Raw genomic sequence first — 26,885 nt, 5'->3', positions numbered from 1 at the left:
TTCAGTTTCTGTATGTAATACAGGCTAGATCAGCCACTGTGTCTTTTTATATTGGTAAACAACAGCACCATCTTTATCTAGTTTATTTTGGTATGCATTTAATCCACCAGACATTATAGTTCCATATAATAATCAGAGCTTCTGTTTTTCCAGTTTTTTTTTCTCTTCGCGAGAAGTCTAGTACTTTAATTAAACCCTGTTGATTTTGATATATATATTTTCACTTGCAAGATTTATTTTAAAACCAGAGAACCTACTAATATCACCCCTAACTACAAAACTCTCAACAGTGCTAAACTAGGAAATACTATATAGATCAATGACAGATGGTTTGACAAGAAATTGTTTTCCATGTCTTCAATGTTTCTTTTAGTACGTCTCAAAAGAAACAAGAAAATGTAATATTAAATGATGTACTCGAGATACCGCACGTTTTAGATGGATCAGATCAGTGTCAGTATGTGCACGTTTGTTTACCAGAGACGAGGTTAAGGATAAATGTAAAATACAAACCTGTTCCTTGTTTTAGGGACCTGTTTCTTATTTTACGGAACTGTTCCTCATTTGAACAATGGTTTTAATGTTCCTCTATGTCTGGATTTTGTTTTCAGATCTTGCCAGACAGGCTGACCGAAGTAGCGCTTTCATGGGGAATCTGTGTAGAGTTTGTGTTTGTTTTTCTCTATTCAGATCACAGAGAAAGCGCTTGACTCCTCATCTCTGTGGCTTGTACTGTAGCAGTCTGTTTAATACAGTATGTGAAGTTAGGATCCTGTCTCGGGTTGACTGGGAGTCTACTTTCAGCAGACCTTGTCTTGTTTGGACCCTGCCTCGTCCACTTAATTAAAGGCCCAGATGTAGGCCTCTTTATAACAGCTGGGATTGCAGAGCGGGTTGGGGTCAGTTCCTTTTTTTTTTTTTTTTTTTTTAATTCCAATTCCAATTGCCTTTTAATTGATTTAAATTCCTTCAAAGGAATTGTAAATGAATTGGAATTAAAGAAAAAAAGGAATAAACCCCAAGTCATAACAAAATTCAGGACTGAAGCATGTTGTTGGGTGCTTTCCAGAATTACAGCCGGGAAGGTAAGGACTTGTGTGTAGACCTGAATGCGGTGCATGTTAAAACTAAATATACTCAAATCACAGATTAGCGCCTGGCTAAAGTTAGGGATTCTGTTAAGTTTAGTTGGAGCTCCAAAACATGAGCTAGGATTTAGTTTTGTTTTGTATTGTTTTTTTAAAAGAGGCAGTGTTCTCACTGTTTAAACTTATCCTTTGTTGCCGATCGGCCTCTATCCACCAAGGACGTGTTAGGAGCCCAGAACTGTGTTCAAAGTTATATTGTAAATAAAGAAGCTTTGACACAATTTGTAATTATGACAACATAATGTTTACATTGTTAATGTATAATTTGTATTACCCTGCTTTTAGCAAACAATATGGAATGCTGAATTGAAATTGCAAGCCCTTTTCTAAGTGTCTCGTTTGAAATGTGTAATAAACTAAGGGTTGAAATGATTGTAATAGGCCATTCTTTTTTTTTTTTTATTTGTCGTGACTCGCTGTGGGTTTGTTAACTAATCCAGTTTTCCTCGGATTTATAGCATTAACTGTGGATTTATGAATCAACAGTACATTAGACCCGCACTCCCCATCTCTTCGATTAGTTGAATTAATCAATCAAAAGATCAAATGGTGATGTCTCAGAATTGTTTTAATTGTAGAAAGTGAATCGATGGGTTATGGATGTTAAAGATCACTTTTGATGAAATCTGATTGGCTGAGCCACCGCAAAGTACTGTAGTCCAATCGGAATCTCCACACATCTGCAGGTCATAATAGAGAGTGACACTTTAAGCCTTGTCAAAAATGGAACAAGCAGCTTTTGATTTTAAACAGTACAACTCCCTCCTAACGCCCCAAACCATTAAAAGACCATCCTGCATTCTCCTCAGTGCCTTTGGCGGCAGTAATAAAGGACTCCCACTGTGCTGGGTTAGGTCAAACCCCAGCGAGCGGGTCGCAGGTCACTGCAGTACAGTGATTGGAGGCGGGTGCCTGATTGTTTGGTTGTTTCAATTTGCAGGAGTCTCCTGCAGTGCAGTTAATGTGCTTGCATTCTGCTCCAGACGTGATTTGTGTCAGTGGCTAGGCTTCTCGATTGCCAGTGCTGGAGAGCTGCCAAACTGTCATTCCCTAATAAGAGGTTTCATTATCGAGGTTTGTTAGGATTGTAACCATGTAGAATCTCCTTTATAGAGCTGTCCCAGTGTTTTTACATATTTTTTTCTTTACCTTTTTAATAGGCAATTCACATGGATAAGTGTTTGTTTGTCATTAATTAGAGGATCTTTAGTTCATGTGAAATATACGATATGCCATGCTGGTCCCTATACAACAAATTATTTACTGTTTCAAGTGAAACGCTTAAACGGTAAATACATTTTTTAAATTGTGGTGCTCCCCCTTTTATAAGGCTTTGAGATCTGAATGCCATTACGCGAGCATGAGAATACTTGTTATGTAAGGCTTAAAAATTAAGGTAAACATTTAAATAACTACTTTCTTACTCAATGAGGATGAGACCAGGCCATGTTACAAATCTTAACAACGTTTACCATTTATCAGTTCCAAATACCAAACTTTACATTCTACAGTGAACACTATTGTTTAGCTACAATATGTGCTACTAGTATTAAGAGAGATTAGGCAGTTGATCAAGATACCTTCCCTTGGAGAGAGCCTCAGACATCGATCTGATGGTATTAGGAGCCTCTCTCCTCTGTATCTGCCTCTATGCCTGGTATTTATACTCTAATTGGTTAATATGTGACTACAGTTGGACTAGTTGTAGTTATAGTTGTCAGCAGTAGAATTAGTTATTCAGTTGTTAGGGTGCAACCAACCACAAACTACTCTATTTTACAAGGTAACTGGTTAATTGTTTACCATAGTTCTCATTTCTCTTACTTTCTTGCACATACTTTCATTCAAAAGTATAAGCCTAAGGCCAAGTTGGTTGTTGCCATAGCAACTCTATTTATGCCAATGTCAATCTTCGCAAACTGGTTTTCTGCCATTTGCACTATAATCATTTATATTTCACTACAGTTATAAGGTGGAACACAAATAGCACCCAGACCAGAGTGTTAAAGGGGGAGCACAGAATAGCGTTAAAAGTTTAAAAGTTTGTAGTGCTGCGCAAACCGATTGTTCTGTTATTCAGCGCAAGCTCTCCACAGGTGAGGGTCGTTGGTGTTGATCGGGCTAATTTACCATTCAAAGTGAAAGAAGTGAAGAAAGCTGCGTGGATTTGTGTGAATTGATGTTCTCCACAGTCTTAAGAAACTCAGCAATCATCACAAATTTGCCAGATCAACACCAGTGACCTATCCCTGATTGTCAGCACCCGATCCGTGTGGAGAGCCTTATCCGAATAATCAAATAATGTGTTCATGTAACAGCACTTGTCTGTATGGAGGCTTGTACGTCCCTGACGGCGTCAGCTACCAGATTGTAACGCTCTTTAATCAGGCTACTATTGCTTAAACAGTAGGACTATAACTGAAGTGACAGTGTGACATGTAGCTGTACATATACCTACTACTGTACAGATGGATAACTACCTCAGTAACTTTCTACTACTCTCTTTCATTGGATTACTGAGTCATCATATGCTATCCATCTAAGATTTGAGCCACTCTGATTGCAAACATCCTCTTCTTTTGCTGTGTGTTCACTGCAGTGGTGAGGGGATGTAAGTCACTGACTAGCCTATATGTTGACCTCCCCTCAGATTCTAAAATGCCACCTTACTGACTGCAAATGTCTTGGCCCATCATTTCCGGAGCTGACCCAATACCAGCCTCTGCCTTTAGAGTAGGGTTTCCTGTACCCAGAGCTATATTTCAAACAGCTCTGGTTCTCTTTGAAGAGCTGTGACCTTCATGTCATCATCCCTTTACTGCAGACAACAGATAACTGAGTCAGTGTTTCTACTAAAGTTACTGAATGTACACTTAATAGGACCTGTCTGTCTGATTGGATTTGGCATCACTCTGGTAATCAATGTTTGGGATGAATTTGAACAACACATTCGTCAGCACAGTCTTCTACATACCTCTCTGCACCAATTGCATGAAATTATTAATGAATGACTGGATTAAGATCCCTCGAGGCACCTTCCAACACTTTGTGGAGTCTATGCCATGTTGTATCAAGGCTATGATCAGTATAATCCTTGACCCTCCTGGATATTAGGTACACCTCCTAATAAAGTGGGCAGACAGGTTATTGGCAAGAAAGAAAAAAAAAACACACACACACATTCTTATCTGGAGAGCTTATGTTTCTTTCTGAAAATGGCGTTCATGATTTAACTAAATTTATTCATACTGGATCTTTTTACAGAAGTTTTGGTAACGCTTTAGCACTCCTTTAACCAGCATTTTAAATTGGAGAACGTCAAGTTAGAAATATTCCATTGCATAACATTTAGTACATTGTGTATGTATGCTTGATTTGGTGCAAAACGAATGCTTGATCCCTTTATAGACCAGTGGCTGTTTATCATTATGTGCTGTAGGCAAGTGTGGCAGAGATGGCTGCAGGGGTGATGTCAGACCAGGGAAATAAAACCAAAACACAGGTAGAACGGGGTGAAACGGAGGAGCTACAGCGCTCAATGCTTTTATTAATTTAAAAAAATTAAGATTTAAACAAAACACATAATAAAGGGCACCCTGGCCAAAGTAAAACAAACACAAACTATAATTATACGTTTACAAAAACGAGTACCTTTTGGATCTCTCACTGGTAGCATTTGCTCTCGTTCTCAACTCCTCTAAACTCTCTCCTTCCCAGTGAGCCTGGAGTGGGTCTTTTATATTCTGTGGCTGGAGCCTTAATTACCCATTAATAAAATAATTACCGTAAGGCTCCAGCCACATTCCCATGAGATTTCTCAGGATAGGGATTTAACCCCAGCTACACTTTATGAGACCAGCTTTTTCAACGGTTTAAAATAACAATGATGGACGGCTCCCTTCTGCCCACATTTAAACATAATAATAATAATAATACCAATGAAAATATATACATAAATAAATTAATATACACAAGGGGTGGGCACCCTGTCATAGCAAGTTATCTGTCTTTCTGTAAAAACAAGTAGCTGGAAATACAAAAGTTTTGTACCCTTATCCTTAGCGCATCAATAACCACAATCCCCTCAAACTGCTTGAATCCCTTCCAGTGTTTTTACAGTCCTGGAAAAGCCCTTGCGGGCAGTGCAGGCTGGTGGTCTCTGATCCTCAGATAGAGCATGTGCACAGGCACATGTTGGATATCTCGGGCTGTGAAATATGTTTACTGTCAGACCATGTGGGTAACAGCACAATGCTGGATTTTGTTTGTGCGGTTCTGAAGCAGACATTGTACAATAAAGTACCAAACATGTCTCCCACTTGGAACATCTATTGTGTGCAGCACCTACCATAAATGTGTTTCTCCTGCGTGTTCGGTTGCTCTTTCAAAATTCAAGTTACAGGAGGTTGTATTTTATTTTTTATTTTTTTAATAGGTTTTACGTCTATGGCTGTTACTGATATTGTGCTGATCACTTTGGAGGTCTTTGGATTGATCAATGGAGTCAGTGAAATTTTCACTGTTGTAGTGTTTGTAAAAATATGATGCAGCGACTGGGCGAAAAATATATATCTTATATGACCTTAATAGCTCCCAGCTCATTGCTTGAATGGAACAGGTGAGCCCTGTCCAGTGTTAAAGGTCTCTGAGATTTGGGTCGCTAGCACATGTCTGTGGCTTGTCTGTGATGGAAACGTTGATCAATTGAGGGTCAGTCTGGGTTCACAGGCGCTTCCCTTCCCCTGTCTGAAGTCACAGAGAGCTTTTTGTTTTTGCTTGTTGCTAAATAGTTGCCCACAACCCTCACCCAGGTTCTGTAGGTCTAGTGGAGCACATGAAATATCATGTTTCCAAATACATTGCAGTCTATATGATCTGAGCAGTCAGTGGTTCAATGCATAAACCTTAATTTGCAAAACCAATCACTAGCTAGAAATCATGTATAAGTAGGTTAACCCTTATAAAAACCTCCTTGCGATAAAGCAAAGATTAGGTAAGCATTGTTAAGCCAAAAGAGGTATGGTAAAGCATATAAAAAAGCATTGTAAATTGTGGCAAATACATAATTTAACCATGGGGAAAAATATGGGAAAACTGCAATATTACTGTGCCGATTCAGGGATTGATTAGGCTCCCACTGCATAGCACTTGGATTTCACTGTGAGTTTAATAAGAAACACTTGTGCTTGTTACTGTGGCAAAGTGCCCGCCCCTGTGTGTATTTTGTGTTGTGTGTTAATGTTGGTGTATAGTAATTGGTACACGGGATATAAAAGGATCTGTGTAACACGAGTGTTTAAAATGTATATTTGTATTTAGGCACGAGGATTGCACACTTCACGTGCAAGTAAAAAGTAATAATTGGTGAGCATGGGGAATTGCACTTTATTAATTCATGTGCTGTTCCGCGACTCCAATTGAATGATTGATTAGCAATCGAGTCTAGGTACAGCTGCATAAAAGCCTGTTTTCACCCACTCGGGGTTGTGTGTTTGGTGAGTGGAGAACGGGATTGGAGATGGAGGTAATAATAACATAAAGTAAAATAGAAGCTCACCATGTTTGTCTGTGTAGTCTGTTTTGTTTGTCTCTTTTGTTTTGGTGAATGTGCCGTGTCCTGTGTTTTTGTTTGTTACAACCTTTTTATTTACTGTTCTGTTAATTCATTAAATGCTGAGCGCAAGCAAGCACTCAGCTCCACCCAACTCCACCTCTCTGTCGTTTATTTCCTATTTCTGGTCTGACGTCCCCCACTCCGGCTGTCTTTGTGTCAGTTAACTATTCACTGGCTAATCAAGTTTGTAGTAAAACCTGGAATGGGTGAAACTGTTATACAATGGGATTCTTATTTCAGTCCCTGAGATTTACTGTCATAACAGACCATGTCCTAGATGCACATACTCATGAAATTGTGCTAAGGTCCATCACAACTGGATGACTGGTTAACTGGATGGGACATCCATCCATACAAGTAACTCCACTATTTCATGTAGACAAGGTAAAAGTTAACTTGACTGTGTGAAGTCCTGCTTCATCAGCAGTATGGATTTTTTTTGGTATGGTTGCAAGTGACAAGCAACAAAGCCCTTTTTAAATGCCACGTGTCTGAAGTGAAGCCGAGGAAGAAGCTGACGAGCCGTGGCCTTTTGCGAAAAGGGTTTAGGCAAGAAAGAGGTTTTTACCAAATTCATTATCAGTGATCTGCCTGATGAGTTTAAAGCAGAGACGTATTGATTTGGCTGGAAGAAACAGGTTTAAAACATTAGCTGCACATCAAAATAGTGTGTGGCTACGAGTAACGAAAGCAGAATCATCTCGGGTCAAGTTGAACCAAACGCATACCTACACTTTACTATGTCTAAACAGTTAATACTGGCCCTCCACATGACTTCTGCTCAGACCTGATATACAAAACTGAAAGGATGGGCTCTATTGCTTTTCTTCTAATAGTCCTAACAATTCTTTGGAGCTTTTTATTCCAAAAAAAAGAAACAATCCGAGAATATTAAAGCACAAAGAAACATGCTCACCTTGCATTTGGATTCAATGTTTACGCCCACTCGTCACTTGATTGGTCAGTGTTGTGACGTACACACCCACTAGTCACTTGAGTGGTCAGTGCTGTGCTGTACTCCCACCCATCCAGCTTTGGGAAAGGGTCCAAAAAAAATTCACGTCCAGCTCGGATTGGCTGCCAGTGCGGATCGGCTAAATTACCATGGAAACACAGAATCAGGGGCAGCAGGGTTTTCAACCTGGGTTGAGTGCTCATGGAAACGAGATACGACCTTCATTGGGCATTATATATTGGGTAGAAAACTGGGGTTAAGTCAGTGAAAAGGAAAACAACTGAAAATAATAATCCAAGCATTTGTCAGTGGCATAGCGTACGTGTTCCAAGTTGCAGTGTGTTCTGTTTGGATATTGTGGACCCCGATCCTGTTGAATATTCCTGAGCATCTTCACAGAAAACCAGATAAGTGCAAGCATGTCTGCTGTCCTGCAAGAGTGTTTGCTTTCAGCGCCTGAGGAAGCAGACAGGGAATTGCAGTGTGTTGTCCTGGCTCAGTCACACTTCTTTTATGGGATCACATTTTGTGGATCAGCAGCCAGGCACAAAGGACTGGAGGAATGCTAGGACCTCATTTCACTTCTTCCACATCCATCCCACAAAGTGTGCGTCACATGTGCATTGTCCTGCAGGCACAATGTCCAAAGTTATACCCAGAAAAGAACTTTTTTTTTATTATTTAAAATTAAATAAAATTATTAAGAGCAGATTGCTCTTTGGTATTTATTTGTTTGCTTATTAATTATTGTATTTATATATTTAATTAAAATACATTTAAATTAAATTTAAAAGGGGGGGGTCTAATTTTTATAGCAGGGTAGCTTTGTTCTTTATAGCTGTGGACTGGGAGGCAGTATAGCATAGTGGCTAGAGCGGAGGGACTGGAAGGGAGGCAGTGTGGTCTAGTGGTTAAAGTTGAAGGACTAGAAGGGATGGAGTGTGACCTAGTAGTTCTAGCTTAGGGAGGAAAGTGTGACCTAATTGTTAGAGCTGAGGGACTGGGAGGGAGGGAGGCAGTGTGGCCTTGTTGTTAGAGCTGAGGGACTGGGAGGGAGGGAGTGTGTCCTACTTGTTAGAGCTGAGAGACTAGGGGGAAGGAGGCAGTGTGTCCTAGTTGTTAGAGCTGAAGGATTGAAATGAGTGCCCAGCACACTACTGTTGTGTACACTTCCATTCACTCTCAGTTTCTCACTTTCAGACTGTGCTTTCCAGGGAGGGCTGATTTGATAAATGCAAACCATGTAGAAAAACTCATTATCCAGGCAGTTTGTAAGCTGATTGGACAGGATTAATTAGGTCACCCTCACAGGAAAGACTGAAGACGTTAATGTAATGTAGCTCTGTAATGTATCATCGATAGCACTGTTAGAGGATAACAGGATCTTAATGGGATTTTAAAAGTGTTCTATAAAGAAGTTTTTTTTTCTAGATTCATTTTAGAGTAGAAGTAGATTTCTTTAGTTATTGAGTGTCCTGTTTATTTCTTTATCCAACACCTGCCCTGCCTGACTTACTGAATCAGAAAGACCTGTAGCTACCTTATTACTGTAGGAGTCCCTCCGATTCGTTATTTTATGTTAGAATTGAAAATGATTTTGACTCCTGCAGTAAATCAGATTGCGTCTCATCTTTCTGATTCGCTGGGGTTCACATCCAAGTGGCTGGCTATCCTTGGAGATCCCTGGCTGACCTAGTCAGGGACAGCATGTAGAGAAATGAGATGATAATGGATACCAATGGAGGGAGAGAGTGTGAACTATGTATGGAAGGTAAAAATGTCAAGTGGAAATGCCTGAGTGTTGAAAGACATGGTTTCCACACATGTATTATATCAAGCTTTGGCAAGAGAGTATACATGTACTGATGAGCACATGTACTGATGGGTGATGAGCATATGACCTGGTTTATTGCCAATTTCATAGGAACAGATGAAAGGGGATAGTGAAGGGGCCCCATCTTATTTTAAGCGATATTTTTTCAGTATACACAGACTGATGGTTATAGACACCACCCAACCTCCAGATCCCCTATCCACTACCTGAACAAGTCATATACAGACCACTCCTAGCAGAAACAGGGAACTTGGCCATTATCTTAAATCTGCTGCTTGATGGTGGTGACCGCCTTACATAACTCAATGAAACAGAGGTTTAATTCATGTCAGTTCGAGCTTTGGAGTCAAATGAGTGTAATCTGGTGGAGTTTCAATCATGAATCATTGGAGTCTTAACTATGCTGTATTGATAATCATTGATAATAACAATAACAGAATGAGTGTTGTAATTATAAGAGATTGGACTACAACTATTCTAGCATTTAATGCATCTGCTCTCAAACAAACACAATGTTATGCCACTTAGTACCAGATCCACAGCAGCCAGTTTCATGATGTTTCAGTCAAGCACTTGAGTCAGATCAAGACCAATGCATTACTCTCCACAGCTGAGTGAGTTTATAAGGGCTATGCTACGAGTATTCTTTTAATTTGACAAGCCTGTGCTAAGGTTCTTTCACCCATGTTCAGGAGCTGCACTTCAGTTCTAGTGCTGTATATCTGTGCAACACAGGCTAGATCATCCATTTCCATTTGGTTTTGCTGGCAGTGCAGGACAGACACTAGCTGATCTAGCTGACGAAACACATGTCTATGGCAAGCAACTTGAACTGAAGAGCAGCTCTTGAACTCATATTTAAAGTCCCTGAACACAGAACATTGAATCATAAAAATAAATTGCAAAAAGAGCTACTTTGAATGATTGCAACCCTCCATAGAAAGGTCAAACAAGAAGGTTTCTGTTAATATTGCAGTATATTTCACTGGAAGGTTAATTCAATTTTAGCACAAAGAATAATGAGTATCAAGCTCTGGGGAAATACAGTAAGGAGAACCATGTCCTCACTGATGGGTCTAATTTTGTATTGACAGTGGTGGCTGGGATTTTAAGTCACTGGCATACTTGTCTTGGATCTATTGCAGGGATGGAAATAAGACTCCTATTGCATAGCAGTTTCACAATTTCCAGGTTTTACTAGGAGCTGTATAGGTGACAAGGTGAGGTGTGTATTATTAAACTCATAGCAAAACCAGGATTGGGTCAAACCACTGTGCAATTGGAGCCTTATTTCCAAACCTGTATTGAACTGAATGTACAATTAAAATGCTGAACCCTGTCAGTCTCAATCAATGACAGCCACAGCTCCTCGCTGTCTACTATGGATAGTCTGACACAATGTGTCTGGTTAGGGTACAGAAAGAAATAATTATAGTTACAAAACAAATATTGAGCAGGGTTTAGATGTCTCACTTAAATCAAGGTATTTTTTTTCTCATTTTAATAAATGATTTGTCATATATATATATATATATATATATATATATATATATATATATATATATATATATGCGCATAGATAGATTGTGGAAGATGGTTAATGGAGATTGATTACATTCAATGTATTCATTGTTAGAAGTGTAAATCTGTTTCTTTTATATTTGAAAATCTCAATTTTTGTCCTGTTTTTAAGTAGCCTTTTTACATTTACTGAATACAGCTTATTCTTGTACACATATCTAGAGTTTAAAGGTTGCTATATTGGCTACCAGTGAAGCATTTGTATTGATTTTTTAAAAGTTTCTCCTCAGTTATAAAGCTATCTATGGTTCTGGCCCTGTCTATTTGAGTTACGTATACCTTTCAAAGCAGCCCGACTTCCAAGATCTACCAGTAACTGCCTCTTGGTAATGGAGTCAATCAATATTTTTAAATCAAATCTGGAAACAGTTTTTTTTATTTGTCCTTTTAATATCCAGCAGTTTAGAGCTGTGTTAGTTTAATTCCAGTGTGTGTCTGTAAAGTGGCCTGGGCTGCTGGCACATGAAGGAGGCTCTATAAATTAGATTGATATATTATGGTATTAATTTAGACATGGGGTTCAGTGTCTTAATTACAGGAAGGAGAAATCATAGTCTTGCAATTCTCTGGATATGCAAAAAAAAGTGTGATGTTCGTAAGTCCCTTCTTCAAAAAGCGAAAAATAAAATCTCTGTTCTTTAAAACAAGCTATTCCAGCAACACAACAAGACTCCCGTTGCATAGCAGCTGGAGCCATACCGCGAGCGTCACCGCTTAATCAAGCTCCAGTTAACCGCTGTTGAAACACTGGTAAACTTGACATGTCTCAAATACAGGGGAAAACAATCTCTAAGCAGACTTGACATTTGAAAGTCCTCAAGCAGGGGTAGGGTTGCCACCTTTTTCACAGACCAAACCCGGACATATTTCTTAGTCAGCCTTGGTCTATCAAAACTGCAGTGTACTGTAATAGTTTAACACACTACCACCAGATCTTAGTATAAGTCAATAATCTTGTGGTGTACACGGTATTGTATATTTCTAGCAGTCAAACTAACGATTTCTGTTCAGTTTTCAGTAGCCTAAAATGACACGTAGATGAATGCAGTTTTCATTATTGTGCATTTAAATATATTTCATATAAATAAGGTGCACACCCTTTTATAATGCTATAGTAGGGAGCCATAGTTACAAGACCGTGCTATTTGTTTTCCACCTTATAATGATTCCAAAAAGGCTACTGTAATGGCATTATGAAGCAAATGGGAGCCACGACCCTACCATGTTATAACCGATTCCGCACTATAACGAGGCATGTTATAACGAGTGAGCACTGTATTTCTGAAAAATTAGTTATGCAGTTAAGCGTGTTACATTTAATAATAATAACAATAATAATAATGATAACCGATTTTCCAGAAATATTTATACACTTAAACGAAGATCACACTTAAGCGGGTTGGTAATTCCCAGTACTTTCATAAAATATGACATTACCGTTAACAAACCGTTATGCTACATTCATTATTTTACTGAACTTCAATATGAAATCATGGAACCATCAGTTTATAACCTATTTAAATACACAATAATAAAAACTGCATTCATCTACATGTCATTTTAGGCTACTTGAAAACTGAACAGAATTCGTTATGGACATGCCTTAACACATTGTTAATGCTGTGCTCATTTTTGCACAGCATAGTCCTTTAGTACAGTCTCTTAGCCATTTAGCTGCCACTCCCTGAAGTTGATTTTTTTTTAATTATCCCCATATAAATTTATGATACTCTTCTGTACCAGATATGTCATACATTTTTAATTGCGAGTCTGTTTTATGAAAGATGTTAAATGTTTATATACAAATAACATAGAAATACTGTATGTAATTCATGTGAGTACTGTATTTTGAAACAAACTATTGAAAATGTGTATTTTCTTAATTGGTAACATGTAAGTAAGATTTCTTAAAAGGAAAAAAGAAACTTGGTCAAATAACTTCAAAGTGTGCTCACTCATCGGGGTGCACAGTAGGGATCACAGATTCCAAGTATCTGGCACTTGTCATTATATTTTTCTAATTCCTGTGAGTGGAGGTGAGAAGTGAGCTCTGTGGTTATACATAATATATATATATATAGTATAAAATACATAACATTTTGCTGCGGAATATACAATTTTTGCATTAGCCGCCATGGTTATTATGACCGCCAGTATGGCGGGGTAGCCTGGTGAGGTCATGTCACTGCAACACCTCAATTGGATTGTTTACATGAATGTCTTCATTGTCCTCAGCATTGTTCAGATGCTGGGGGCAAAGTAGAAATGTACAGATCAGTGCTAAACAGTACATTTCTAATAAGATAGTGGAAATCCTTTACGCAACTGCTGTATGTCAAAGAAAATATTAAAGGAACATTGGTGTTTCTTATGCGTTTCATTTAAAACTGGACATTCGTGCGTCCGGGCTTGTTAATTCCTGCCATCCTGACACAGATGCCAATTCCCGGACTGTGCAGGTCAAACTTGGACAGGTGTCAACCCTAGTCGACTACCCAACAAAGAAGAGCCATTTTAATTGTTTCTTAAGTGAAATATTATTATATCGTGCTCCATACTTTTTGAAAAATAGAGAAATTAACCCTTTGTGTGCCTCTCTCATGCTCGCAGCCCCATCTGTACCTATAGAAATAATGTTGTTTATGTTGTTTTCTTTTTTCAAGCATTTGGTGACAGCAGATACAATATCTTCTCTGCAAGTTTGTCCTTTTAGAGTAGCAAAAATCTGATTTGCTCTTCTTGTGGTCCATGTCAGATTTTGCATGTACTTCTTTTATTGCTCTGAGCACTCTCTTAAACTTGGGAGATGTTTAAGGATGACAGAGATGTTGTGGACTCCTGTAGGGGATTGTTCGTGTACTGGGCTTGCAACGTAATCAGATAGCTTTTAATAATCAAGAAAAATCACACAGACTTGTTTAATTTGAAGTTTGGGTGATTTCCAGTGTAGTTGCAGGTTTATAAGCATTAATACTTCAACACAATAATACAGGTGTGCTTATTACATACTCAGCCCTTAGGCTAGATATGCAAACCGCTAAAACGCCCAATTCTAAAACATCCAATATATCACAATCCAAAGCGAAAACTTAAATCCTATACCTTATAGCAATGCATCAGTATAAATTAGGTATAAATTCAAAATTCTTCTTACCTTGCACTATATGGGAGTGTAGTTGTAGAATACAACATAAAAACAAAAGCTGTCTATAAAGGTAGACTTCTGAATACGAAAATCAGCTTTTTCAGAGATCTTCAGAGCATGGACCACGCAGCTTGTAAGAGTTGTACTTGACTGAGGTTTTACCTTGGCTTTTATTCTCAAGTTTTTTTTTTTTCTCCATTTAATGTCAGAAGACCCAATTAAATCAATTCTTTGCTCTGTTTTGACAGCTCTTATCTTTAAGTGAACAATATATCTAAAGAATACCGGTTACTCCCTTTACAAAATTAATTGAATTTGAGCTCATGGTTCACCATCTCCCACCCCTCCTTTTCACAAAAATTAGGCGTTTGTTAAAAACATCTTGTGTGTGTGTGTGTGTGTGTGTATATATATATATATATATATATGTATATATATATATATATATATATATATATATATATATATATATATATATATATATATATATATATATATATATATATATATATACACACACACACATACACACACAAGAGTTGTTTTTAATATGTAACACCAGTTCTATTTGATTATATCTTAGAGGAGCATGTTATGTGTACTTTTCAGTGTGTTGTTAATGGGTCAGTTTAACTTCATATACAAATGTGTTTTAACAATGTATTGGACAAAGACTGTAGGGGGTTTATCATAAGCGTTTGAATAAAACCACTAAGCATACAGTGGCTAGTCCATTTATTTTAATTTAAATTCAGGGTATAATGAATATGTTAAATATAATAGTCTCATGTTAACTGTACCGTGCTTGGACTAAGCCTGACCTCTCTGTTTCTAAAAATCCCTTGCGCAAGCAGGTTTGAGACACCCCGTTTACCTGCAAGGCTATTTTTTTTTTATTTTTTATTAATATGAATCTCTAATGCAAGCGCTTTTCCAAATTCACAGCACTAAGTCATTTTTGGCTGATTCAAGAGGCGCCTCAGACCGGTATCTTTTCACATAATAAAAAAGCTTACTTCCTAATTTTTAATAACTAAGCTCTCATTATTTTCTTAATATAATAAGGTACATACTACTGTCTTTTTTAATGCACCTTTTGTTAGTCATCATTCAAGGTTGGCAAATCCTGTTTTTAAGAGCCAACACCAATACCCTGCTTTGAGGTGCCAAAGACTAAGCCTTATCTTTTGAAGGTCTAATGCCCTGCCAGAATTCTACTGTGTGTCTCAGACACACCTTTAATTCTTTCACTTTTGAACTCTACAGTTTCCCTGTAAATAAATAACTATGTTAATTACTGCAGTAAAACTTAAATAAATGCAGCACTGTGGCCTTATAGTTTTAATTGTAACTATTTGCAACAGTTGCTTTTTCTTTTGTAATACAAAAGCCTCCGTATTTTTGGCTCACAAACATCATCCCAATTAAAGTCACTACCTTTCTGATTAGAACTGATACTGTAGACAACTTTTCTAATTTAAATGAAATGCTTGGTTCGGCTGCCAAGTTTTCATTAATTTCTGTAATATAATGAAGAGAACGGACATTACCCCATGTACTCCCATATTCTGGTACCAAAAGGTATTTTGGTAGATAATTTTGCTCATTGTAGAAAATCCTTGGATTCAAAACTGCTAATGACCACTGAGTCTCTCTTTGACTGCCAAAAAACACTTTCCATGCCCAGCACCACTCTGCTACAAGAAGGTAAAGAAGAGGTCACAAAATTTAGTTATTTTCCTTCAGTAGGTCCACTTTGTACTAAAGTTATTCAATACAGTTTACGCTTTTATTGTCTTACAGTGCCTATAGAAAGTCTACACCCCCTTTCAAAATTGTCACCTTTTCTTGCCTTATAGCCTGGAATTAAAATGCATTAAAATAGTTTTTTTTTTTTTTAATTTATCTACACATCCTACCCCAAAGCTTCCAAGTAAAAAAAGTATTCTAGAAATTTGCAGAAAATTAATTAAAAATAAAAACTGAAATAGCTTGGTTGGATAAGTGTCCACCCCCTTGTAATAGCAATCCTAAATTAGCTCAAAATCACACACCAAGTTAAGTGGCCTCCACCTGTGTTAAATTGTAGTGATTCATATGATTTCAGGATAAATTCAACAGTTCCTGTAGGTTCCCTGTGCTGGTAGTGCATTTCAAAGCAAAGACTCAACCATGAGCACCAAGACACTTTCAAAAGAACTCTGGGACAAAGTTGTTGAACGGCACAGATCAGGGCATGGTTATAAAAAATATATAAAAGGTCTTGAATATCCCTTGGAGCACGGTCAAGACGATTATTAAGAAGTGGAAGGTGTATTGCACCACCAAGACTGATCAGAGAGGCTACCAAGAGGCCAATGGCAACTTTGCAAGAGCTACAGGCTTTTATGGCCAAGACTGGTCAAAGTGTGCATGTGACAACAATATCCCAAGCACTCCACAAATCTGGCCTGTATGGTAGGGTGGCAAGAAAGAAGCCATTACTCAAGAAAGCCCACCTTGAATCCCATTTTGAAGCAAAAAAAAAAAAAAAAAAAACACTCAGGAGATTCTGTAGCCATCTGGCAAAAGGTATTGTGGTCTGATGAAACTAAAGTGGTACTTTTTAGCCTAAATGCAGAGCGTTATGTTTGGTGCAAATCCAGCACAGCGCATCACCCAAAAACACCATCCCTACTGTGAAGCATGATGGTGGCAGCATCATATTATGGGGATGTTTCTCATCAGCAGGGACTGGGGCACTTGTCAGAATAGAAGGGAAAATGAATGGAGCAAACTACAGAGAAGTCCTTGAGTAAAACCTGCTGCCCTCTGCAAAAAAGTTGAAACTGGGACAGAAGTTCAACATTCAGCATGACAACGACCCAAAGCACACAGCCAAAGCTACACTGGAGTGGCTAAGGAACAAAAAGTTAAATGTCCTTGAGAGCCCCAACCTAAATCCAATCGAAAATGTTGATGATTTGAAGATTGCTGTCCATCAGTGCTCGCCAAGGAACTTGACAGAGCTTGAACAGTTTTGTAAAGAAGAATGGTCAAATATTGCCAAATCTAGGTGTGCAAATTTGGTAGAGACCTATCCCAACAGAGTCACAGATGTAATTGCTGTCAAATGTGCTTCCACCACGTATTAACTCAGGGGGGGTGGAGACTTACCCAATTATGATCACCTTTTTTTAATTCATTTTCACCTTTTGTTGCCTTATAGCCTGGAATTAAAATGCATTAAAATTAGCTCAGGTGCAACCAATCACCTTCAAAATCACACACCAAGTTAAGTGGCCTCCACCTGTGTTAAATTGTAGTGATTCACATGATTTCAGGCTAAATTCAGCAGTTCCTGTAGGTTTCCTCTGCTGCATTGCAAAGCAAAGACTCAACCATGAGCATCAAGGTGCATTCAAAAGAACTCTGGAGCAAAGTTGATGAAAGGCACAGATCAAGGGATGAGTATAAAAAATATCTCAACAGACTACACTTGACAGACCTTGATCAATTTGTAAATAAGAATGGTCTAATATTGCCAAATCTAGGTGTGCAAGAGACCTATCCGAACAGACTCACAGCTGTAATTGCTTCCAAAGGTGCTTCCACCAAGTATTAACTCCGAGGGCTGGAGACTTATCCAATTATGATCTTTCAGTTTTGTATTTTTATATATATATATATATATATATATATATATATATATATATATATATATATATATATATTATTTTTTTTTTTTTTCTCAATAAAATATTTTTTCCCCTTAACAGTGTGGAGTACGATGTGTAGATAAGTGGAAAAAAATCTTAATTTAAATGCATGAAACTCTGAGGCACTGACACAACAAAATGTGAAAAAAGTTCAAGGCTCTATAGACTTTCTATAGACACTGTAATTCAAACACAACACTTCCTCTGTTATAGAAATACATTACACTTATATACTGTTTGAATTTTTCTTAAAGTTTTTGAATTTTTTTTAAAGTCTACTTTCAGATCAAGATTACTTCTTTTCTAAATAAGAAACTTGACTGTGAATCCATTAAACTATAGGCTTGTTATTATTGGGAAATACAGCAGCATTATTAAGACGTATATTGTTTTTATTGTTTAGTATTTTTATTACACAAAAGCCCCAAACAGGCAAAAACATTTGTTAGTTCAAATATGATGTTTCTATTTTATTCAAACATATTATTTCTCTTGAGAGAGTTTATTTCATTATGCTCCTTATCAGATCAAAATACTAATAAACATTGCTCTGTCTAGAAAGGGTTACTTTTTCTTTTTGTTAACTTGCAGTACCTAGCCTTTGTGTTTAGTTTCCCCAGATGCCTGCTTTTGCCAAGGTTACAAGCTTCAGCACGCAATAGTCTTTATTAATTTAGAGATAGGGGAGGCCCTCCTGTTTTTGAGTCTGACTAGCTTTCAAGAGTGCATGTGCACTCTAATAACAAAGGCATACAGACATGTTTTTTCTAACATTAACATTTGTTCAGTTTTCTTAGTTCAAATCCTTTTACCTGTGCATAATTTGCTGGAATGTTATTTTTGCTGGTTTTATATTCTTTAAAACACAGTACAATTATTACAATATTCTGACAGTGTCAGCTAGTACTGAAGTGCTCTAATTTTCTCTTTTTAATTTTGTCTTTTTTTTGGCAGCATAGACAGCAGAAGTATTTCAAACAAGACAAGCCATCAAGCTGCCATCCAACATTTCAGCAAAGCTACTGGAACCGTTCCGAGTTTCATCTGTTTAATTTAAGCTTCCAGTAAAATTGCTTCTTGTTCAGCAAGCGTGACATACCATGCATAAAGATTGTCATTACTATGCATGTGTTTCCAAGGGACTGTGATCAATGTTTCCTTTAATTGAGAAGCATTGTATTTATTTTCATTACTGTATGGAAGATTCATGTGAATCTCGGGTGCTTTTGGGTTTTTACATTAGTAACTGTGCATTGCAATTTCATATTTTATTCAAAGCCTTTTCTATAAAATGTTGTGCACATGATCTAGTACAAATTCATGTTGTGGTAATTCATGGTTTATTTATTAATATGTACAGTTGACCCTGTCTCTCTTGATATGAGTGGACTCACGAGAAGACCCTGTTATACTGTAAGAGACAGGTCAGCTGTGCACATTCACGTATTATAAAACCTTTTTTAATTAATTCTTTAAGTTACAAGAGACATGTCCCACAAATAACATTATGCTAACTTTTCTTATTTTTGCAATGAGGTACATGAAACAGGGTTTAAAATGTACTGCCAGGTTGGATCTGGTCATCCAAATAGTCAGTTTCCTCCTTGTGGTACTTGAGTCCCTCTTAAATGTAATTCCCTTTGGGAGGGGTGGGGTGGGTGATGCCATTATTTTTAACACCCCTGTGAGTACAGATTTTGTACTATCTTTATACCCCTTGTCATGTGTCATTGCTTTCAACAGATATACTGGAATGCTCTGATTCCATTTTTGATAGGCTGAGAGTGACTTAATGATTTATAAGATCAAATATAAAGAAACCACACCGACTGAGGGCTTCTTGTGGTGATTTACTCTAGACCGGTTATCAAGCTTATCCTTGTATACAGTGTCATCATACTTCCCCAGTTTTAAGGTCAGTGCATTGGCTTCCAGTGAAGCATCGGAAAATCACTGCTCCTCATTTCTAAGGCTGTCCATAACTTTGGACCTGCTTATTGGTGTGAGGTACCTAATCCTTATAAACCAGCCCATTCTCCGGAGGGCAGTATGTCAGTGTCACAGTATCAATCCTGTTTACATATCTAGAGAATGGCTTGTGCAGTTGTGCTGAAACATTCTCGTGTTATTGAGAGCCTTGGAGTGGGTTGATGAAGGTCAGAGTGACTCCTATGCTGACGGCTCTCATTTCATAATATGTGGCAGAGAATGTGTGAGCAGCTGGCATGCTTGTCCTGCATTAGGGCAGGCAGGACAAGCACTCGTATTAGACAGAGGCACTTATGATTGTTCTGAGATAATCAGTTCATTACAAATGGAGGTCATTCCAAGAACAAAAGGGTTATTGCCATGGAACTGGAATAGAAAACAGACACGCAGGCCTAGCCTTTGTGTGTGTCTTAATGTGCACTTTGAAAGGCCGAATTGGAAGGGTTGCATTAGGGTCAGGGGTTATTTTTTGCCAGAATTATTCTATATACATAACATGTAAACTAAAAAAAAATGGCGCTTTTCTATTTCATGAATCGAATGAAAAAATTAAATATTTTATAATGCGATGGGTAAGAAAATGACAAGTTTTTTACAAACATTGGCAAAATGTAAAAAAACTAGCGTTCGAAACAACAACATTTCCGTCTCTCCTGATCCTCAGATTAGTCGGCCCGCGACTGCCGTTCAAAAATCAGGCATGAAACCCAGATCCGCAAGCAGATGAGAACTTGAAGTATATATGGGAGCTACTGGAAATTTAAGGTCATTGCATTAGGTCTAGAAACAAAAAATGCTATCCCCCATTCCTTAATGAAGATCCGGTGCCTTTGTATTTACAAATTAACCCCTGATTAGAACCCACTTAACAATCAGGAGGACTGAAGAACAGGCAACCTCCATTAGTGTTTTCAAGCCAATCTGCCCTTTTCACCTTTCTGAACCTGTTCAGACCACTAGTAAGCGAGTGAGTATAGTAAGAGTTGCTGCTGTTGTTTTCTAGGGAGTTTTAAGGATGACCGGATAGTGTTCTGGACCTGGATGTTCTCCACCTATTTCATGGAGAGATGGGCCCCCCGACAGGACGACATGCTCTTCTACGTGCGGAGAAAGCTCTCCTACATCAGCGAAGATGATACAGAGGACAAAAAGGTAGGCTTTTCATAGAAACATTACTTAAAGGTTTGAAATGCACTAACCCTGCACCGCATCCTGGGTTTTAGAACTCCCCCCTTGTTTATTGAAATGACCAGGGGTGTGTTCAATTAGCAGAGCTATCTCTTGTGGTGCTGCGTAATGTATGTCAGCAGTTATTGAGAGGTCTGTTAGGAGCGAGCAGTTTCACAATAGCAGGCAATACATCGCTGTGTAGTATAAACAGTCCATGTTTCCTTCTTTAATGCAATCGTCACTTTAAAAAAAAAATACCATAATCAGTTTTAAAAAAGGAAAATGACAACAAAAGTATTACTTATCACACGTGTTAGTCATACAAATCCATATTTGAAAAAATCCCTTTTTCAGCCACGGCCCTGATAGTGCAGGTCGGCCATTTTGAACCTCCAACAAAGTATCTCTGAGCTTGACTCCATGGGTTAAATTGACACGTAATGTTCCGGAATGGCGTTCCGCCTCTTCAGGATTCCCTTCTTGGTCTTCTGATAGAAAGTAGAATTCTGTTCCTGGGTTGGGTTGCACCAGCTATGCATAAGTTCTTATTCGAAATGAACTCATGAAAACATTCATCTTCCAGAAATGGAGCACTTCCTCCATCTCTCCAGGTTTGCCTCGCTTTAAGGTATTTCACTACTGGCTTTTTCAATACCTGGTAGGCGACTCGATACAGGTGCATAAATCAACAGTCTGCAGAACATTGCATTTCAGTCACCCTCCACCCCCCCACCCCCCTTATGTCATGCACCATACACAGGCCATGACCGTTCCACCTCTAAAAATCCTAAAAATCGCTACTGTTAGGAAGCGCTCTCGGCGTGCAGGTCATTCAATAGGAAGCACCACATAACGCTCTGGAGCACTCTGCCTATTGAACGCATCCCAGGTTTCCAGGAGTTTGAACAGTCCACCAGTCGCAGGATGGGTAAGTCACCCCCGAGTGTGCTGGTTTACTGTTAGGAGCAGGGGGCTGAATGCACACACTCCTGGCTCTGGATCATATACCAGAAATGTAATACATTGTGTGCAGGGTGTCATTCATTGTATAACAGGTGTCATCTAGTGCAGTTTGGGCAAGAGGACTGCAAAACAGTGTGAATAGACAGCGCTTAGAATAAAACACAAAGTAAAACCTTTTTATAAATCAAATATACAAAGATTGTATTCAGGAAGTACAATTTAACAGATGTGTCGTTGGCTTTTTTAAATATTTTAATGTTTTGCATTTTCTGTGCATGGAATGACACCAACAGTACACACAGGATAAGATTTACAGTTCAGTGGTGATTGGCTGATTTATTTGTACTGTGTTTTTTTCTCAGTAAACAATGGCTTGCTTCACAGCATTTCATAGTCTAAAAATAAGTATTTCAAGGTACTTCACAAATAAACATATTTATCTAAGAGTTGTCACATTCAAAATTAATCATTTTTCTAGCGTTATTGACAACAAATGTTCCTAAATATTTTAAATGCTTACCTGAGATGTGTTTATGTCCACCTTTTTAAAGACATTTTGTTTCACCATCAGTGAATAATCAAACACAGTAAAAACATAAATAAATATAAAAACAACAACAGACACACAAAATGTCCCCTTCTTGTTCTGGAAAGATCGATCTTTAGCAGAAATGTTTCCGATCTTTAATGCAGCTTTTTCGTTGAAGATGTTTTAAAGAAATTGTGCCACTCTATGCATGTGTGTGTTCAATCATTTACTGGAAGCAAATTAAGCTGGCTTCCAGGTTCCTAAATGCAGTGTAACAGGTAGTGCGTCAGTAAGGCAAACATTTGCTGTATTTATTTTTAAGTGATAAAAAATATGGATATTCCCACTATTCTTTCAGAAATGGGAATTTTCACTAGATAACTGTGAAAGAAATGCAGCCTTATTGATTACTCATATGGGTGCTATGATTTTAAATAATACCTAATTGAGGGTAGTTCTAAAACCCAGGACTGGGTGCAGGACATTCTGAATAGAAGTCTGAAGGTGTGTGATGTTGGAGCCAGGTCTTTTTTTAGCTGGAAATATAGGACAGCAGCCGATCCCAGCTGGATTCGTCTAGCCTGGCCCTTCATAGGCATTCAAAGTGCTTCTTACTTGAAGCACACGCCCCACTAATAAAGTGGCCAGACCGGGCTTTTTGTAATGATCTAAACTAGTACCATTCCATTACAGGTTTAATAGATATAATTACTGTATATAATGACTGGAGCAAAGACTTGGTCCGGAATGTGCCTGCTCCAGTTCTAAACGGGAGTTTCCTACAGGAAAATAAAGTTTAGGAAAGGGAGGAATGTGTGGCTTTCTGATTAAACTTGAAAGAAGCTGTTAGCAAAAAATCAATCCTTAAACATCAGGTTTTGGTGATGCTTGGATTCAACTTCTAATGGCAGAGCTGGCAATCTTGTTCAAATTGCAACAGTACTGAAATCCACTTTCGGATCACGTTTTTTTTCCCGGTTCTTTTCATATTTTGAGACCTGCGTTAATTCTGACAAATAGCTGAAAAAAATAAAATAAAATAAAATCATAAATCATGAGAACAGGAAAAGACAAGTATGCCTGTACACATTTTTGCAGCTTTTTAAAATGTATTTTAAATGTATATTAGAAATCAATAAATGCCCGTTATCAACCGGTGTCAGAATCTATCCAATAGAAATAGGCCTAAATCATTTTGTGTTCAAATTTGTTAAAACCTCCGTACATATCTTGACAACCATTTGAGATACAGGCTCCATATTTGTAAAAAATCTAAAAGAGCAAAATACACTGGTGGCATGATCTTTGACCTTTTACAGCTTTTTCATCTGAAGATGGTAAAGACCACACACTTTTGTTTTCAAATTGGATATATTTGATAATTCTCTCTGTCAAGTTCCCTCATGGGCATATTGTCCAATTAAAATAACATTTTTGATCTGTGTGTTTTAGTTTCTAGTGATGCACCTTTCTCAGACACCACTTGAAATACAGACTTCATATTTGCATCACTTTGGTCAATTATTTTAATATAAGACCAATGAATTTTAAAATTACATTTGCAAAGTGCATCAGGGCAAGTTTTGTTTTTCAAATATACTGTAGCTACCCTACAACACTTACTAGTTAATTTCTGGTTTAGCAGGGAATTGTGGTGAGGAATTCAATTTGACTGTATTGAGGATCGAGAGAAAAATATAAATCTGCAAATGTAACATCATCAAATGATGCCCCATCAATAAAGTATTAATGAAGATTGACAGATAGGCTAACCCAGTGAGGTGTGAGTTCTCGTTTCCAGTGATGGTTTCTGCACTGCGCTGCTTTAGTGAAACCTCCTCAGACACATTACTGAAACGATGCCAGCTGCATTTTCAGAACATGCACAAGGACAATCAGTGCTCAGTCAAACAGGCATTAAACCCAAGCAAGTGACACTGTAAGGAAACTCAATTAATTATGTATTTCTTTGTGTGAAGGAGCGCACAAGCAAGGATTTAAACAGAATTTAACAGGTTTCCATTATTGATTCCAATAATTAAAAGTCACAGTTTTACAGCATAATCATTATCATTAGACACCAATAATGAGGCTGCTAGTTATTACCAGAAGTTAAGCAATGATAAAGCATTGAACACAGCACTGGTGTGTGTTCATGGAGGATCTTGATGCTTCTCCAATACATCTCTAAGTGCTGCTGTTTTATAGCCTCTGCACCCCTGTCCATTCGAAGCTTAGTTGCTGGCTTATCTCTGTGTGTCAGCATTGTCTTGATCATACAAGTGTTAGTTGCACAGGTCAGTTCTGCTGCTTTTACTGCCCCATTCTCAGGCAATAAAACACGCTAGCAGCATACACTGCCCACATACAGCTATGACCAAAAGTTTCATATCATCTAGAATTTTAGGATTGAGACATAATTAAAAAAAAAAAAAAAAAAAAGTAAACCTATAATATAATGTAGAACTTTTCATTTAACATCATGCAATCAAATAAACTACAAAATCATCGTAAAAATACCAGAAGCCATATTAGTAGTACAGTATTTCATGTTAGATTTAATTAAGTACAGTAGAGAGTCAATTATCCAAACTAATTGGGACCGATACTAGTTTGCATAATCGATTTGTTTGGATAATCAAACAGATATTAATAACAATTAGTGTACCTTTAATAATGTATAGAATAAAATTAACATACACAAGTACCTACTGATGATATATAGCTAGTAGCCTATTCTATCGCATTAAGCATATAAAATTATAAAGCTTTACAAATCATTAAATGAATGCAACCCAGTAAAACCTTAACACCTACAGTTAAGATAACGAAATACTATAATTAAACATATCAGTACCAGACTTTGAAAATCATCAAATAATACAATTCAGTACAACTTTGACACATTACAAAACTTTAGGAATCATTAAACTACAACAATTCAGTAAAATGTTTCTATACTTTGATTCTTGCTGTTTAGGCATTGTAGTAATGTGTAATTGAAATAAATAAAATAAAAGGTCTTAACTGCTCAATAACATAGACAGGATCTCCAGCCCGTACTGACAAAATAGAAAAATCAAGAATGAAATGACTGTTTTAATTTGCTTAACTGCAACAATTTAAAGCACACAATGCTCCATCTAAGGTTTGGGTGGTCTGAATAATTCTGTAACTTTCATTTGCCTCGGTCTGCTGGTCCTTTTTTTGGCAGCTAAATCTCATAGCCGTTCTAACAGCAGAAGCTGTGAATATAATACACCACACATAATTCATTACCTGATTACAGGTGCGTTCGGTTGATTAGACAATAAGGTTGATCAAAAATTGGATAATTGACTCTACTGTATATGGAAAACTACAAAGCCGCATGTAATTCAGTATGATAACATTATTCAGCAGGTTTCATTCGACTTTATGAGGCAACATTAGTTAATTCTATAGGGTGATGCAAAGCTTTTGGCCCGAGCTGTATCGCTGCTCCCTTAATCATAGTTTTGTACTTAAGCCTCCAGCAGCAGCAGACTCTTATTATTGTATTGTGACTGACAACACTTTTCATAGTTTCTTAACGTTTTACCCGAATTCATCTGACACATTTTCTCCACTAGCCAGCAGAGAAAAGAAAACAGTGGCCCATAGTGTATTCTAATAAACAAGTGATACACACTGCCAGTGTATGTATAAAAATGCACTGTATACAACATGAATATAACATTTAGATTTCAAGACCACGTCACTAACAAACTTTGCATAATTTTTTTTCCAAACAAAGTTGCTAAGGCAGGAAAAAGGCATAGAAAAATGAAGCACATCTTATTGACTTAATTTGCTAAACTTCAATGACCAACAAAATTGGTATATACTGTTCTGTACATATGAAACATGTCTATCGTATTTGCTCGAGGTATACTTCAAGAAATCTAACCCCAAAACACAATCCTGAAGTTGGGGGGGGGGGGGGGGGGAGTCAACTAATACACGAGCAAAAACCCTCTTACGTCAGCAAACCTTTAATGTCTGCAAAAGTGGTCGTGGTTACTGGAATTCCCGTCTGTACCTAGCAGGGTTTAGTACCCAGGGGAGCCCTGTGGCAGGCATGCATTGCAGAAAAATGTCTTGTGTAAAATGCTTTTTGGGGTTTCCATTCGCTCAGTTTATTTTACTCAAGTAAACCAGGCTTTTCACCCGACATCATGCAAATGAATGGGAAAGGTGCAGGTTTATATGTAAATTAACTAATGCGTAAAGTACTTGTG

General features: G+C 37.7%; 1 protein-coding gene across 4 annotated transcripts in view; it reads left to right on the top strand.

The window, feature by feature from the left end:
* Nucleotides 1-26,885, top strand: part of LOC121318576 (uncharacterized protein KIAA0930 homolog) — a 98,017-nt gene that overhangs the window by 20,775 nt on the left and 50,357 nt on the right. For 3 of the 4 annotated variants that reach the window (XM_041255401.1, XM_041255400.1, XM_041255399.1), the window contains exon 2: nt 20,968-21,116. In XM_041255401.1, coding sequence (XP_041111335.1) covers nt 20,968-21,116 — 149 coding nt within the window. Of the gene's footprint in view, nt 1-1,020; nt 1,086-20,967; nt 21,117-26,885 lie in introns of those variants that run through there. The other variant, XM_041255402.1, reaches the window with a different exon arrangement.

The sequence above is a fragment of the Polyodon spathula genome, chromosome 7, assembly GCF_017654505.1.
Source record: "Polyodon spathula isolate WHYD16114869_AA chromosome 7, ASM1765450v1, whole genome shotgun sequence".
NCBI classification, from domain to species: Eukaryota; Metazoa; Chordata; class Actinopteri; order Acipenseriformes; family Polyodontidae; genus Polyodon; species Polyodon spathula.
The sequence above is the reverse complement of the archived record's forward strand: the minus strand, read 5'-3'. Positions and strand labels throughout refer to the sequence as shown.